This window comes from Dromaius novaehollandiae, chromosome 1 (genome assembly GCF_036370855.1).
Source record: "Dromaius novaehollandiae isolate bDroNov1 chromosome 1, bDroNov1.hap1, whole genome shotgun sequence".
NCBI classification, from domain to species: Eukaryota; Metazoa; Chordata; class Aves; order Casuariiformes; family Dromaiidae; genus Dromaius; species Dromaius novaehollandiae.
Genome location: NC_088098.1, coordinates 217,003,034 through 217,020,143, shown reverse-complemented (window position 1 = coordinate 217,020,143; position 17,110 = coordinate 217,003,034). Strand labels below are relative to the sequence as shown.

General features: G+C 44.5%; 1 protein-coding gene across 1 annotated transcript in view; it reads left to right on the top strand.

Annotated features, from left to right (window-relative positions):
* FAM168A (family with sequence similarity 168 member A) overlaps nt 1-17,110 on the top strand; it is a 168,130-nt gene that overhangs the window by 82,163 nt on the left and 68,857 nt on the right. The window contains exon 3 of the mRNA XM_064505235.1: nt 7,604-7,691. Coding sequence (XP_064361305.1) covers nt 7,622-7,691 — 70 coding nt within the window. The 5' untranslated portion in view covers nt 7,604-7,621. The remainder of the gene's footprint in view (nt 1-7,603; nt 7,692-17,110) is intronic.

The following is a 17,110-nucleotide window of genomic DNA, read 5'->3' as shown; positions in this document are numbered from 1 at the left end:
ACATTGTGTTCTCTGGAAGCAAACTATTTAATATAAAATCGGTTGTGTTAGCCTAATTCTTTTCTCGTTGCTGAAGTTTTGTTGTAGGCAGACTGGCTTCTGTTTTACTGAGGCCCATAAGGATATTTTTATAAGCTCTGCTTAATTCAAATAATACGGCACACAAGCTGTTGTTGGTTTTCTGTACCACGTCTGGACTCACTAAGCGCCCGTTTGTTCTTACCGAGTGCAACGACTAATTGTAGTTCCTCGTAGGCCTCTTGTTTTCTCAGGACAAGGATTTTCCCTGCTATATTTTTATACACTATCTAGCATAATTGAATCGTCAAATTATTTGGATCCCTTGACTTTTAGCAGAACATAAACTTCAGCACCCGAAAGGTCAAGTTTTTCCGTGCCTCAGTATTTATTTTGGGGCAGCATGAGCTCAGTAAATTTGGAAGTCAAGAGCGGCTTTGTGCTTATAAACGAGCCATTTAATTTTTAATACGACCAGGGCACCAGGGCTTGTTCCCATTAAGGATGTCAGACTTTTCTCCGATGAAATGCTTGCGGGTTTAGTTATTTATCGGAGAGAGGGCAATGGATGACGGAAACGTGACTCCTTACGGGCTCGGCTAGGTGACTCCCAGCCAGTCCCTGTCACCCGCCTGTGCCTCACTCTCCCCCATGCACAGATGGGTATTACTGGCCTTGGTGGGATACTTAAAATATCCAGTCTTTCCTGCTTTTCTCATACCTGCTCGTCGAGATTTAATATGTTCAGTGCTTTATGGAAATCCCTCGCTCTACAGCAGCCTTGGGAGCATTTCCAGTTGTCTCAGCTCTCCACCTCCATCCCTGATCTGGGTTCTTTGGGGCAGGGGCCAGCGTTTTAGTTGGCTCCTCGGCTCAACCTGGGGCTCTTAGGACTATTCTGGTACAAATACATGTGTCTTTCTGACTGCTGAAGTGGTGAGATGTAAAATGTCTGCAAAGAAAATAAATTGTCAATAGAACTAATGAATAATGTAGATTATTCATGTCCAGAGCTGCAAACAAGTACGTGAAAGACTGTACACACATGACGTTGCAGTAATAACCAGCTGCATTAAGTGTACTGCTGAATTAAACACCATCAGTGTTTCGACATTGAACGTCCATGATTGCATCAGGTGATGGTCATGCTTCAAATATATTATCATTGTCTTTCTGTAGTCTCTCCAAGTTGCAGCCTCCCAGACGGAGGGGATATGGTTTAAACTAGCTCATCTAATTCAGAATTTTAATAGCAGAAAACTGTGCGGAGCATCTTGCCTTTGAAACAGTGAACGTCTTCTCAGCCCAGAAGAACAACTTCTTGCTGCTAGCTAGCACTTCCTGGGCATTTTATGAATAAAGATGGCAATAGGAACTGAATTTTAAAATTGACAGAAGTATCGGTGGGACGGTTTGAGGGCAAGGACGCCAGTTCTGCTGCTGCCGCCGCATGAATTTGCGAAGCAGCGTGCTACGTTGCTCGGCGCTGGGGAGCTGGAGTTTGCAGTTGTCCGAGTAAAGCAAGAGCAGAGCTGAAGTTTTCTTGGGAAGTGAGGCCGTTGTGTTGTCTTGGGTGAGCAGTGGGGACAACTGTAGGAAGAAAGGACTATTCAGGCTCCAGAGTGGTGCCCTAGCTAGGTGTGTATAAACATCAAGGTGTAGCTGAAATATAATCAAAGGGACAGCAAAAGTAGACATGCTCCACAGACAAGACCCACCATTAATCATTTACTGCCAGATGGAGCCTTACACTTTTTGTGGCGTCTGGTCTTTCCTTGATTTCCCTATTTAAATTGATTCTGTTTCTATTTGTATTTTATTTTATTACTATAAGATTTATTAATAGGAGGTTATCTAAAATTGGATCAACTTTGACCTGATTTTTTTTTTGTAAGATCTTGAACTGGTTAAGTACTTTGCTTCGCTTGATGTGTTCAATCAACGCTTAGTTACTGTAATACCATGTAAACAGCAAGTGTGTGGTAGTGTGTGGTAGTAAATCATATTAAATGAACCTCTGGGACCGTACGTACTGTCCCCGCAGGTTTATTTGGGGAAAGGTGAGACGTAGCCTTGTAGCTTGCCTAAATCGACCTTAAGCAGAGGAATTGGAAATTAATTTAATTATTGTTTGGTGGCTCCCAAGTGAGGGTCAAGCTGCAAGTGACTTAACTGAAGAATTGTCGGGAAGTTATTGGAATTTGAGTGTAATGCAAGGTCAGGAGGTCTCTTCGTGTTCAAAGAGGTTTTGGGCTGAATACTATTAGCATGTGATTTGTATAAAATGAATTTAAAGAGGGGATATGCAGATAAAGGAAGAAATGTATCTTTGGGGTTTGTCTTTTATCTTTGCTCATGATCTCTAGTATTTGACTCTCTGCTTTCGTATGTGAAATAAATAAATTTTTGGTATGTATGTGCAGACACCCAGAGGGGGAAATACCACTATATATCAACAGCAAATATAAGAAACGAGTCTTTCAAGAGGCCTTGCATCCCAGTTTCACAAATGATTAAGGCAAGGTAGGTGTCTCTTACCCAGAAGAGCTCACATTTGCATTATTTACTCTCTTCTTTACAGTTTTACTTAAACTTAGATTTACTATTTATTTTTTTGAGAACCCCGAAAGATGTGCCTTTCAGTTAGTGTCAGTTTTAAGGACACTACAAAATATATTTATCTGTAGCACTATGTTTATCAAGACTTTATTCACTTAATTTGAAAAGAAAATGAAAAATATAACCTTCCTGAATCTTGCGTGCCAAATTTGTTCCTGTGTTTTCAAATTTTGTTGAGCTCCTTCAGTGTCATCTTTCTCTCCCTCTGTTTCTACGGGCAATACCTAGATTTCTACATACCAGGGACGGAAAGGCGTGTAAGATCCCAGTTCCACCAATGTGTGCATAGAAATGGTCATGCTAACATTTGTTGGCCCACTCGTGTCTAAAATTACCCATGGACATTGGTATTGGAAGACTTGAGACCTGAAGGACTTGGAGAAGCAGTGAAGCTGGTTGCACACCCAGTGTTTTCAAATGCGCAAAATAAACATCGGAGAAAAATAACAGGCTGAGATTTCCCTTTTGTCTTGCATTTATAGTAATTTCAGGGTGTTCCTCTGTCGTTTTTTGTTTGGTTTTGATCCCCCATGGAAACTCTCTTTGACGGACACGTTGGCCTGCTCAGTGGTGTGGTGGTGGCTCATGGGCTGACCTCTCCTGCGTTTCTGTTTCCCCTTCATCTGGAGCAACTTCCCAGCGTGATGGAGGCACGTCAGGCACTTTCACGGGACAGATAAAATAGATAAAAACATAACCAGGTTACAGCCAGAAAGGATCCTGAGACTATTTGCTAGCAGCTAATTCCCACGCCGTTCCTGCTGGAGATCTTACTAGTTCAGCTACTTGATGTGGTCTCGGTAGCTTCTCAGCGACTGAGCATCACTGTCATGGGGATTAAAAAGCTATGGAAGCCTCATGCGATAGAGCAACGCTTGTGTTTTCTGTTTATAATTTGTTTCTATTAGGCTTTTTGTTGTGTATTCATGACCATGAGCAAGTGCTGCAAGATACTGTGGCGAAGGAGGTTTAATTTGGCTAATCCCGTGTTATTCCCATTTCAGTGTAGCTTCTCAAAGGCCACAATGCGGTGCCTGTAATGAATTTAAAATGTGTTTTTAAATAGTATTGTCTTGCAGGATGTATTGGAAGCTTATGTGAATGTGTTTTAGTGCTAGATGCTAAAAAGAAAGAAAATAATCTCTCTGAAAAAAAGAATCATCTCTCTATTCACATCTTCTCTTTCCTGCTGGCTGGAAATAGCACCCTGCAAACCAAACAGAGAGGAAGCCCAAGCCTCTTCCTCACAGCCCACTCAAACCTCTAATGTGATTACGATCTTTTTGTCTCAGCTAAAAAAGCATTTTTGTCATTGTTCTCAATTAAAGAGGTTGTTTTTCTTTTTCCCTGTTTCGTACCACACTTACTGTGTGCTAAATGTAGGCAGTAATTTTCAGCAAACTGTTATTTATTTGTACCCTTTGCACCCAGAAGAACGCAAATGAGATCATGCATTGAGCCAGGCACTGTGTAAATGCGGGGATGATGCTGTCCCTGCTCGGGAGAGCATCCCGTCCGATGGACAAGGCAAGTAAGAGCATCACCCTCGTGGGGTGAGGTGACCTGCCCTAGGTGCTAACGGCTTGGGGCGTGAAATCCAGGTCTGCTGAGTCCCACCAAGTCTGTTGCCTTTTAATTTGATTTTGCTGCTTTATTTTTTGTCCGTTAGCATTGTGTCCCTCTCACTCGGTGATGGTTGTGCTGTGCTTAGCAGTTAGATAAAAGCTTTCCAGTCGCTACGTCGTTGTTCCATATGAGGATGCAGCATTACACGGGTGACCAGGCAACGTACCACCTGCATCAGCAATTCATTGCTGTTGCAAAAGTTGCTTTGTCCTTTAAAGGAAGAAGTTATTGGTGAAGGGCTTTCCGTCCCACATACGTTCAAGGTGCATTTAGGCTGCTGGGCTGAGAAGGTCTCCTTCCCTGCTCCTGGTCAAAGGCTGTCTCTCCTGCTCGTTGTTTTGCTCTAGGTTTGCTTCTGGAGTTGGTGGAGAACCAACCCAGCTTGCTAAACTTCTCCCCCCAAACCCAGTAACACGTGAACTGTTTTCCACCAGGTTAGCGAGTTAAGTCAGCTCTGGGCTTAGGTGGTTGTTCTTGTAGGACCGGGCTGTATGCTCTTCTGGGCAAGGCTGCGATGGCCCCGCTTTCCTCTGGAGAGCGAGGTAAGACCCTGCTGTTGGTGGAGGGCCAAGGCACACCACTGAGAACGGAGCCTGGTTTGTTGTGCATGCTGAAGAACTATTGACTTTTCTCCTGGGAACATAAAGATGCCTCCATGGGCTCGGATCAAAGGTCCTTGCAGCCTGTCTCGAAGTGTCTGGGGGGGATACGTGGCAAAGAGGAAGACTTGCTGGGCCATTGTCCAGGCTGAGGAGTCCTACTGTGATTTAACAGTTGTTTAGGGCCAAGAAGTTTTTGCAGCTCTGACTTCTCTCCTTCTTCTCTCAGGTCCTGCTTGTGGCATCTGTCTTTGGTTAGCTAAGCATCACGTACCGGTGGGAACTCTTAGGCTACGTATGTTATCAGTGTTTTAATTGAGAGCAGTATGGTGCTTCTGAGGTGACTCCCGCTTATTGCCTTGTTGTTTCAATGTTCAGAGTGGTTTTGGTGTGCTTCTCTCCAGGTGCCCATCACATGTACCCCAACCTCTCGGGGGACACACAGGTGGAAAGCAGTGATGGTCCTATAGACAGCTGCAAACCACGTGTCTGGTGGGGACACTCTGTCCAGAAGACCAGGCTAAGTCTAGTCCAAAGGAGACCCTCAAGCTGCATAGAGTGTAGCTGCAGGGGCCTTGGCACAAAACGCTTTCATCTCCTGATCATCTCTGATTGCACCAAGGTTTTTGTTGACGTAGACACATCCACCGTGGTTTTTATAGTGCTTTTCCCTGTCAGAACGTTTGACGACTATTAAAAGTTCCAGATATCCTTGTGTCTTATTCCCACCAGCGGTGTGGAATCTGAATCACGGAGGGATGATGTGAATTGCAAAAATATTCATCGAAGGAGGCATCATCGGGGTGTTTAGATGGAAAGGAGGAGGTTTTGGCTTGCTGGCCCGTGTTTGGAGTGGCGCAGGTGCAGCTCCCCGGGCACTGCGGGGTGCTGGCACGTCTGGGCAGCCCGTTCCCCCCACCGCGCTCCTGTCGAACCATCTCCGTGCAGATGGGTTCAATTTACCGAAAAAATACCTGCTTGGGCTGAAACATCTCCTACAGGTTTTGGATGAGGGAAGTGACTTCTTCCCTGTGTTAAATTTTGATGCATTTTGTCTGATGATTTGTAGAGAGAAATGTGGCGTACGATAGATGTGGTGTTTTTGCTTAAATCAAACTTCTTTCTCACCAGGGAAAAGAAAATCGATGTTCTCAGTGTAAATGTTTTTTGCATTTAGTCTTCATCTGCAAAAGAAAAAGTCTTGTGGTTAAATCAAGGAGAGTTAGGCTGTCATATTGCCTATGCAAGCACACAGTATTTGTTTGTGCGCCGTTTAAGGTGCACATGTGAGCGTGTTCTGTATGTGCCACCAGGAAATGGCACCTGTGTTTAATGGGACCCATATGTGCACGTGAAGAATTTAAAAGCACAAAAGCCAGGAGAGCCTGTGCCGTGGCCCCGGCAGCAGTACCACGCGCGTTCATCGTGGTTCAGGCTTACCGATATCTCTGGATCCTTCTTGCAGGTAGGAGGACCGAGTTACGGCTGCTCTGGGACCCATAAAATCCTTATGCTTCCATGCAAATCCCCAGCCATAATGTTTCGCGTACATCAAGTTTTGCCCTGATTTTCATGTTTTTAAAGAACTATGTTGTGCATTGCTGAAGCCACTTCTGCCTTGGCTGCTGTTGTAATAGGCATCTTGGTGTCTGTAGCGTTTTCTTCCAGCATGCTTTATAAATGTGGTTTTCTTTGCTTTGCGAATTGCTCCTTCTGTGCTAACTTGGGTTCGGAGGGAAGTTAATTAATTAAGCAGTAATTGTTGTCAAGTCAATTGTTGCTAACATTTAACATTTGACTTGTTTACTATCCTGAAGTAAAGCTGAAGGAGTTAATGATCTAACAAATTGCGCATCAATCATGAGAGACTTGTTTGGAAAGAATGGTTTTATTTTATGAACTGTAAAATAATCCATTGCAAAAAACCTCCCACAATTTGAAGCGAGATCGTTTGGGGTTCGTGTTTGGAATCGTCGCTGGATAGCCGCAGAGACAAATGTGTTGCCTAATAAAGCTTAATGGCTGATTTTCCCATTAATCAGAACTGGGAATGGGCTTCGTTAGGATAATTAACTGAGCCGTTGCTTAACTGACAGTCGGAAGATACAAATTCCCAGGTTACTTGCTTTCCTCTAAATAAAACTTGAAAGAAGATAACCCGCCACTGTTTAATCATCTTTATTAGATCAACGGAAGCGCTATTAAAATCTTCGTCAAGCTCCTCGACGGGCTCCGCGGCGGCGTGGAGGACCTACCGTGCCGTGCGAGCTTGCAGGAGCCGGCCCTCGTGCCCGCTAGCTGCCGAAGGGTCCGCTCTTCTCTGGGGTGGCTTTTGTCTCCTCCAAAGCATCAGCTCCTCCAAAGGGGAGCCCAAGTCGGTGGGTGAATTAGTGGCTTTTCCTTTTCGCTCGCTGCCTGCTGGAAGTGGGATCGTGACCCCCGAGCCCCCCTGAAGGTTGGGCGTGCAGGATTGCTTTGCTCCTGGTATGTTTGGAGGCAGAGTAGGCAGCGGTGAAGAGGTCGGGGGAATTAACTGAGATATCTGAAACTTGAATTATTAAATATGCTGTCTAGTTGTCACCTCTGGTTGTAAATCCTTCTCTTTGCAGCTCTTTGTGTCTCGAATTATAACATGGTGAGGCTACCGTGAAGTATACCTAAGTCTGCCTTTGCGCAGAAGACTGCTCTTGGGGCAGCCTAAGCCCGGCTTCTCACCTGTGCTTTTCTCCTTTTTTCCGCAGAGTTCCCCGTCTTCCACGATGAACCCTGTTTACAGCCCCGTTCAACCTGGGGCTCCCTACGGAAACCCCAAGAACATGGCGTATACAGGTAGGTTTGGTGTCTTGGGAACGTCCGTCTCGCGCGGTTGGAGCACAGGATGGTGAACGAGTAGTTGATCACTTAACTAAGGCAGAAACTGTTCGCGTCGGGGAGCCCGATGGGAACGCGACTTGCCGGAAAAGCTCTTCAGCAAAGCCAATGCAGTAAGTTTAGAGAGAAGAAATGAACCCAAATTCATAGGAAGAGGATTCCCTGGGAATTCGAAAGAAAAGGACCAAAAGCTCTAAACAAACCGTGTATCAGGTGCGAACTGGAAAGCTTGCCTACAAGACTGAGTTGAGCCACGTAGGTGCACATGCCAGAATAATCCTGCCGTATGTAGTGAGGATCCCACAGGAGAGAGCCAGTCGTTTGGAGAACGTGCAGTTGTTGTTGTAGATGGTGATTTAATCTACATTTTTTATGTTATGCATTGCTTGATTTAATCTGATGCTGAACAGCAAGCCTGATATCTGAGTTTGAAGTCCATCTTTTGAACTGAGTGAATAGTCTAGCAATGTCATCTTTAGTGCTTGAAAAAGGCATTGAAATATGTTTGCCGTAATTATATAAGTAATGACGAGCTAAAATGTACTAAGATGGAGAGACTCTGGCTGAGAGGGGAAATGGTGCTTTGGAAAAAAATCATCTCAGCGTGGGTTTATCTGTAGTCTTCCTTGTGGAGTATGTCTACCAGCAGATGTTCCTCTGATCTTGTAAGCACCTTATAAAATCAGCCTTGGAAGATCCCTGCTTCTAACATTTTGTTGAATGTAATTAGCGGTTAAGCGCTGTCTTGCATTAATGCTTCCTTCTTTATATTTGCATTGCGAGTTGTCTGTGTTGACTTTTCCCCAAAGTGCGAAACTGGTTGGAAGAGTGCTTTTGCAGAGTAAAGCAGTCAACAGCAAATAGGAATGAATATCAGTGTCTCAGCCACTTCATTTACTAAATATTCCCGTCGACTTTGGTAGATAATTCTGCCAGGAGATCGGTACAGTTGGCTGTGTTGCGATGAGGAGACCTGCGTGATCCTCCATGGAGCAGAGAGTTCTTCAAAGAGGCTTTGCCCCATTTTTTTATTCACGCTTTCTTTTTTTCCCCTGTAAAATTTATGCGTGCTGCTTTGTGGGAGCTGCTGTAGCTCAGGGGAACTTTGGTCTCACAGTCAAAGCACTAGATGCTTAGAAAAAATTTCTCCGCGCATAACAGTCTCTTCAGAAATGCCCCCATCCTGCGAAGGACTGAGATTGCAGCAGCACTGGGTGCTCGGATGAGCTCATGAGGGCACAGTTATTTCCCTGCACTAGAAAGTAACAGGGATTTTGTGCTTTCCAGCACATGGATGGTTTTGAATAAGTCTACTTCTTTCTCACTTCACTTTTCTTTCTGTGTGTTCAAAACTCTGCATTAATATCCCTTCAATGTAGATCTTCTCTCTCAGCTTTCAAACGATCCCAAGTGTTTTAGAAGCTGCCTTCCTGCCACTTGGTAAGACAATTTTCTTTAAATATTGAGGTGCGGCTTGTACAGAGCTTGTAGCGTGACCTTTCTGGAAGAATTTTAAAGGCTGATTTCTATTTTAAACGAATGAGTTGGACGTGACTGTATGCTGAATAAGTCAAATGGCAACATTAAGAGGAAATTATCTTCTAAGTAAATTTTACTCTCTCAAAAATCTGCTCGTTAATCATCACAGAGGGAATCCTATGCACTTACATATATATATGGACTATTGTCTGCCTTGGCCACCTTGCTCCAGCTTCGGTGGTGGTCATGGTAGATGGCCCCCCAAGACCGGTTTCATCCCAAACTGTAGCATTTCAGTCATTTGTGGCCTCCAGAATTTGTGGTGAATGGAGAGAAATGAGTGGCAGATGTGGAAGATGACCTTGGGGGAACGTCAATGAAAACACGAGAACTTGAAGGTTCAAGCGGCTGCTGTGTGTGTTTGAACGTAGCACACCAACGCCGTAGCCGAACCGTATGTGTGCTTGGTTTTCCCATAGCACAACCGAGGTCAAGTGTCGGTGGGCTGAATTCTTCCCATGCAGTCCCAAGATAGACGGTAGGTTAAAAAGCGTTCAAGCTAAGAGCTGTCGTCTTTCCTAGGCAAACAGAATTACAAAGCCTCTTTTAAATAGGAATTCATCTCAATATTTAACAGAAGACATAAAGGTTTATTGCAAAAGTGGGAAAAATGTTGCAAGTCTTGTCCTTTAAATATCGGAGGCAGGACGCTCTTGAGGGTGGTCGCAACAATTACGAGAAGAAAGTTGCCATGTCTCTTACATGAGAAATGCAAAGATATGCCCGTCTAAGGCTTTCTTTCTATGCATAGACTTCATTTACAATTCTTTAACTTGGTTTTTTAAGCTATATATCAGCTTATTGTATAATCACAAGCTATTCTGGAGGGTGTTTAGTGCAGACCAACAGGATAGATTTTTTCTACAGAACTATGAAGTTAGGGAGTTTGTAGACACTGCTCAATTTGCTTTGAACATACAAACTAAAGCATGTGATGCTGCTAGATCTGGAAGGGACGTTGACACCTGTCTCTTATGTGACCCCCCTCCGAGGTCCCAAGAGCTCATCACAGGTTTGGAGGCTTAAGGACTCTCACAGTCCCCACCATCAGCCAACAGCTCAAAGGAGGATGGTTCACTTGGAGCCTCTCACTTGACAGAGCCCATAAGCAAACTGTGAGACAGAGTTTATGGGGCCTATCCTGAAATTTTGATTTGAGATATCATTTTTTAAAAAAATTTTTTTTTAATGTCTCATCTTTTTGCAGTACCGGGGGGAACTGCCGGGAACGCTGTAGTACAGGGAGCCTCGAGGACTTGCAGAAAATGCCCTCTATGTGAATCGCCCTGGATTGTTTCCATGTTATTTAGTTGTACATTTTGCATGGCGGATTTCCTTTTGGAAGGAATAAGAGAGGAAAAGAAGGAAACCCGCTTTCAAAGCAAATGTCTAGTATCAGTAGTTACGTTTGGAAAAAAAATTATTCTAAGCTCTGCATTAAGCAAGACACAGAAATCGAAAACACTAGTGAAGTGTAATAAAGTTGAGGTAAAGGTTGTTAGCCCTAAGCTATGTTCTTTGTTCACTTCAGAGTTCAATTTTTTTTACCCCAAACCTGGTATAGCATATATATTCCTTAAATTTTTGTCTTTAAAGATCATGCATAAGCCATTAATTTCTAGCCGTAAGGGATAAAACTGAGGTGGGATATACACAGAAAGAAAACCAGGATGGTAATCAGGGTAATGGCAATTTAAGTCCTGCTGTCTTGTGGCTTTTGAGTATTAAATGTGAATGTTTGTATTGAATACATTGCTTTTGGTTTAAATAATCTGGTTTAATTTGATTTTTCTTCTCGTTTTCACTTGTTTGTTATTTTCAAATCAGCATCTCTCACTAGCCCACCAAGTAAAGAGAATAAGTAGATACCAAATTGGCTGCTTATTTGTTGGGAGGGAGTAAGGGGCAAGAAATTTCAACATTTCTTTTACGAGACATTGGATCGGGTCCTAGAAGTGCTTGTGCCTCTCTGACAGTGAGAGGTGTGTTGGCAACTGACTCAGACGTAGGCAGCTACTCAAAGTGATCTCTGCTTGGTCGTACGTCCCATGCTGGGCATTTTTATCTGAATTACTGCGGGTCTGCCAAAACCGTCAGAGCAGTTTTAGAGAGGTTATATCTTGTCCAGGTTATGTGCCCAGCCCCTGAGAGGGAAGGAAACAGCAAATGCATCTTCAAAGGTGAGTGTATGTGGGATAAAGCAAGATGTTAACTCTCTTTCTAGGTCTGAATGCACCTGCCATGAGTAAAACATGGCCACCTTGCCCGCTGCCAGCCAGCTGCGTTGGCCGTTTCTCAAACACCACATTTTCTTTTCCTGCTCCAATCTAGTCCCTGCAGCTGGTGCCACTCACTGCGGTCTGTCCTCAAGGCCATCCGATCCAGTTTGTTTGGACTAGTGAGGAAAGCTGGTCGGAAGCAACGCAGGGTCTTCCAGCCTCCAAAGAGGTTCTTCCAACCTCTTCCATCTCACTAGTGGAAGCACCGGCATGTGCAGCTTGTGACAACGTGGCAGCGGGCAAGGGAATTGAGTCCTCAAAAAGGAGGATAGCACCTTAATAAGGGCTATAGAGAAGATTCCCAAACCTTCCCGTGTCCTTCAGGAGCTGGTGGATGGTGGGGTAGGTCATGGAGTATGCCTGTGAGGTGCTGTCATCAAGAAACGTTGTATGCTAAGCAGGTTGCTTGTTCTGCCTCTGTTGACTGGAAGCTTTCTACTGCTCACATGGGTTTTTTAATGTGTTTCATGTTTCTTTTGATCTGTGCTCTAACTCTTCAAAATGCTGCTTTAAATACAAATGGTGGTGATGATATTGGGAAGTCTTGAATGAAACACAAGTCCAAGAAAAGTCAACATAAAATGGCCCAAGAGTGAAGTTGAGATGCAAGAGCAGGTCCTTTCTTGAGGGACTGCTCCTTGCGTTGCTCCTTCCCAGAATTTTTTCACTCTGTCCCAGATATTTTGCTTGCATCTCTCTTCCACCCTCTCAGCCTGGTGCAGCCGGCCAGCACCAGCATGGGGATGGGTGCACCAAGCTCTTTCCACCAGAAGAACCCCGATGCCTTTAATGAAAGGCCTTTGGGCAACTGGGGTCTGCTTAGTTGCACTTCTAATGTGGATTAACCTAAACTGCCCAGAGGCACTTGTAGGAAGCCTCTACAGCACCCTAATGTGAAATAAATGTTCAAGGGGAGCCGCTCGGCAAGTTTGATCCTGCATGAGGTTCGCCAAAGTGTTTCGGGGAAGCAGAAGAGTAGCCTAAAGCAAATAAGACTCTGAATCATAATTATGCTTCACCTCTGGTCTTGCTGCAAGATGCAATATGTTTCATAGATGTTCTTCCTGAACTAATCCATGCTGCTTCTTCAGCTTAAAGCGTAGAATAGTTTTATAGTTTTTAATCATTTGGGGAAAAGTCCTGTCTAATGGCTTTGTAATTTTTATGTCGAAAAGCATGCTGTCTGCCTGGGTCTATGGCACCTTTTTATGCTACCTGCAGGGTCTGGATTCGTTTGCTTTCCAATTTAATTGGTCTTCTTGCTTCTTCAAGTGGCAATTTCTCTGTGGGATGTTTGAAAGAAGTACGTGAGAGTAACATAATTTTGAGATTTATCGCATAACACATTTGCAGTTTTAAGACGTGATGTGATGGCTGTGGCTGCTGCACGAATATGTGAGTCAATATACTAATTAATTATATTGTTTATGTTGCTGGAAAGCCATCAGCTGGGTATTTTCTTACGTGCCTGAAGACCTGGAGATCCTGCAGAGGGATTCGGCCAAGGGTAAGGATTTGTGCGAGCCGATCCTTTCAGCAGCGTTGTGAGCTGGGCTGGCGAACTGCAGACATCCCAGTCTGCCGCAAGACCCACGCAGGCATCTGCCTCTGACTCTGCTCGACCAGCAATCCCTGTCCCTGTCCAGCAAATCCCACGGGATTCACTGTAGGACCTTACATGACCCACCTTCCTGCTTCCCCAAAGCACGCGTTTTGTCGCTCTTCGCAAGGTGAAGCCGCAACATTTGTGTTGCCATAATGAGTAACAGAGGGAATCGGCCTCATCTGCCCTCCGGTCATCGGTTTTCTTGGCAGGGTGAGAGGTGTGCGACTCTCACTTGTGTTTTTATCCTAATCTGACCCAATTTACGCACCCGGCTGTGCTGTTCAGTGAAGTTATTGGTGTGTTGGAAGCCGGTGGCCTCCCATTTTGGAGGAGGCTGAAGGATGGTCTGATGGGATTTTGTCAGTCGGTTTTTAATCCTGCTCTGCATACTCTTTGTGAGACAAAGACAATTCCAGGCTTGATTTCAGCCTTTCTTGTTAACTTAAAATTAAACTTTTGCTGTATTATTCCCCAGGAAGGCTGTGCCTTTGATAACAGATTAGTGCTTTGGCCAAGAAAACCAAGTTCTCTTAGAGCAGCTGTATGTGAAGAGGATGAACTAGATATTTTTCCTCCTTTTTTTCCTCTTTTTGGCATTCCTCAGCATGTTTGCGTGCAAGGAGCACTAGGCGAATGGCATCGCTGCCGAAGGAGAGCAGGCTGGAGTGCTCGCCGGTCTTGGGATTTAATTAGGTGATCCATTGCTTACCAGCTCGGTAAATTTTAAACTGTGTTCAGGGTGTTGAATTGATTTCAGGGCGATTAAAAATGTATGAAGTGGGTACAGTGAATATTTTTCCTCTGGCATTTCTTCATGTTTATTAATGGGTGTGTGTCGAGCAGGCAGGAATATCGTACTTGACTGGGAAGAGGACGAGCTCCAACTTCTGTAGAGCCTTGTTACTTCACATGTTTAAGTGCGTAATTTTTGTAGAGTAACCACCGAGCAACTGGCTGACTTTATCGGGGTCGGTAGCTGATTGAATTTCAGCGCTCAGGTTAGCGGCTCAACGATGGCAAATTCACTATCTTTGTAAAAAATTAACTCGTGGAGCTTCCTGAAGGGATCAGAAGTGTAAAAACCCTATGGAAATGAGGGACAAGGGTTTGGGTTTTGTTTGTTTTTTGTTTGGTTGGGTTTTTTAGTCGTTTGGGGAGTGATGGAGAAGGAAGCAGAGGGTTATTGGTGAGATTAAGGTTATTTATCAGCACGTGCAATAGCTACAGGCTGTATTTTGGGCTCAAGTTCTCCAGTGCATGGTGGCACCATTGGCTGATGTGCAGGTAGGTTGTCCAAGGGCACTCAGATATGGACATATGCAGGTCCCTGTGCCAAGCAGGTCTCGGTACACTGAAATTTGGGTGTAATATCCCTGAGTTTCAACATAAAAGTCTTCTTATCGTGCGTTTAGTGTTAGAAACGGGGAGCGGACCCTAATTCGGCGTTAAGAGCATTGTAAAGCTTTCAAGAAAATGGAAGGGGAAATCATAACATCTCGTTACAGCTGCTCAGAAGCTCGGCTGCTTTGGAGACCTGTCCAGACAACCTCTACCTTTCACGCAGCTTCCTAGAAAGTCGGGGTAATACTGTTTGCCCCTTGTTTTGTATCGGAGCTGTTTGTATAAGGTTTTACGTGCTTTAAAGTTTAAAGTATATTGTAAAAAGACGGAATGGTCCTGGATCTGAAAAGCAAGCAAAACTTCTCTTTTCCTGAACGAGCCTGTTGTGTGCCTCTTAATCCCGCGCGCTCGGTGAGTGCCTGCAAGTGTTTTACGCTGCGCCTCATTTCTGAGCTACGGTATCGGTTTTGGGTTTTTCCATAGTGGAAAAGAAATAAAAAGATTGCACGACTAGGGCTGAAGAGAATATGCATAAGGCAGAGAAGAAAAAAGACTAGAGGAAAAAAAGAACAGAGGTGGCCTTGGTAATACGTTTTCAAGAAGAAAGCAGTCCTTAGTTTAAAGAAAACAGAAGGTGAAAGAGAATTAAACATTTTCTTATGCATCCGTTCCTTCTGTCGTTTACTAGCATACAGTCTGGACTTCTTCACACGCTGGAGGAAGAAATAACCTTTATTTTTAAGCCCGAGCTCTATCAAAGCTCCGTCTTGCACAGCGTGAACAAATTCTGACCAGCGATTTGGGCACTGAGAACATGTGCGCAGGACTTAAATTGGAGAGTGTGAACCTTTTGGTATTATTTCCTAGTCTTTGCGTATCATAGAATGAGGTTCTGTTTTTTGGTGGCTTTGCTTGTTTATAAGCAATCTGACTTTTTTTTTTTCTTTTTCATTGTTGCAGTCAAGGTTGAGCTCTTTTAGACCATTTGAAATGTCCCCTTTACTTCCACATGGATATTTGGCTCTGTCTTCTTCATTACTATTGCATGTGTGTTTCGTTCTCTTCATTTTTTTTTTTGTGTAGATCAGTCTTCTCTGTTTCTTGATGACAATTTGATGTTTCTCAAATGTTTTTTTGATGTTCCTCAAATTTATCTGAGTCATTCAACTACTAATATGTCTAAAGCTGAACCTGGTGTATTAGGCTCTTTCCAAGTGTCGTGTTAAAGAAGGACATTGCTTTCCTTGTTGCATGACGTGAACCTCTGTACGTGCAGTCAAAGATCACACTGGCCATCTTCAGATGACCTATGTAGCACTTCGGGTCTCCATGCCACTAGGTCACTTTGCAAGGTCATGCTGGATTTGCCGTACATCAAACCTTTGACTTCTTTCAGTGTCATTGCTTTCCAACCCCCTGAAACTGTTCCTGCCCTCCTCTTTGCTATCTCAGGATATCCAATATTCTCAATTGAGAAGGCTGCTGCTATGGATGTTGTTCATGCTGTGAAGCCCCTCTACAGAGATGTTATTTCAGGGACCTCCCTCCCCCTGCTTCCATCCAGCACCCCACCTCCTCCTCCTCTTGTAATGTCAGAGCATCTCCGTGCCGATTTTAGCAGTTGTGGAAAGACTGTTAAATCAGTTTTTTTGCTTGCTGGGAGTGAAGGACGGTGGCAGCGGTTTCCACAAGCCGTCAGCGATCGCTAAGTGGGTCAGCGATTCTCCACGGACTACGGTTCGGCCACCTCGGTGCCAGGGAGCTGGAGGGTGACCTTATGATTGCATGAACGTGAGACTGCGGTGCTTAATGAAACGACAGGAAAAAAATGCCTCCTAGCACCCAAAATCAGGTGCCGATTTGGAATCTCTCGGTTGTAAGTTAAAATCTCAGCGATTCTATAAAAAATGGCTTTTTTTGCATGACGTTTTCTACCATTTGCAGTTCAAATTTGTAGCCTTGCTTGCTTTTCTCTGCACATACTTGCACTCCACACACTCAATACCTGTTAAATCCCCGGGTGGTTCAATTAAATGATTGAAAGTAGGCTCCAATACTGCTTCATGATCTGCACAAAACACTTGGTATGTGTTGCCTTTCCCCCCACCTTCTTTTGTCTGGCACAGCAAGTAAGTGGGCAGATATTTGTTGTTGTCGTATTGCTGCAGCCGGAAGGTAATAAATTAAAATTTTGTGGCTTGACTTCTGGAAACGTGGTTGTAGATTAAATATTGAATTTTTCTCCTCTCCCGGTGCAGTTATTTTCCACACTGTGTGCCGTCGGGGTGATGCAGCACAGAGGTCTGCCTTCCTCTACCAAAACGTGATCTGATGCAGGGCTACAAAAGCCGTTCAGAAGCGTAGGAAACGGTTCCCCAGCTTGTACCAGCTCTGTAAATCACCCAGTCTATTTTTTTTGCTGTGCTTTGGACCTAATATCCGAGTTTAACGTGCATCGGCTCTGCCGAAGCGGCGCGTTCGGCTCCGGCGCGTTAAGCTGCTTTGATATTCTGCTTGCGGAGGTTGAGCCTTGCAGCGGGAGCGGGAGCTGCCCGCGCGCGGAGCCGTCCGTGTGCGCATTCGGAGGGGCGCGTGCCTGCCCTCCCCTCTCC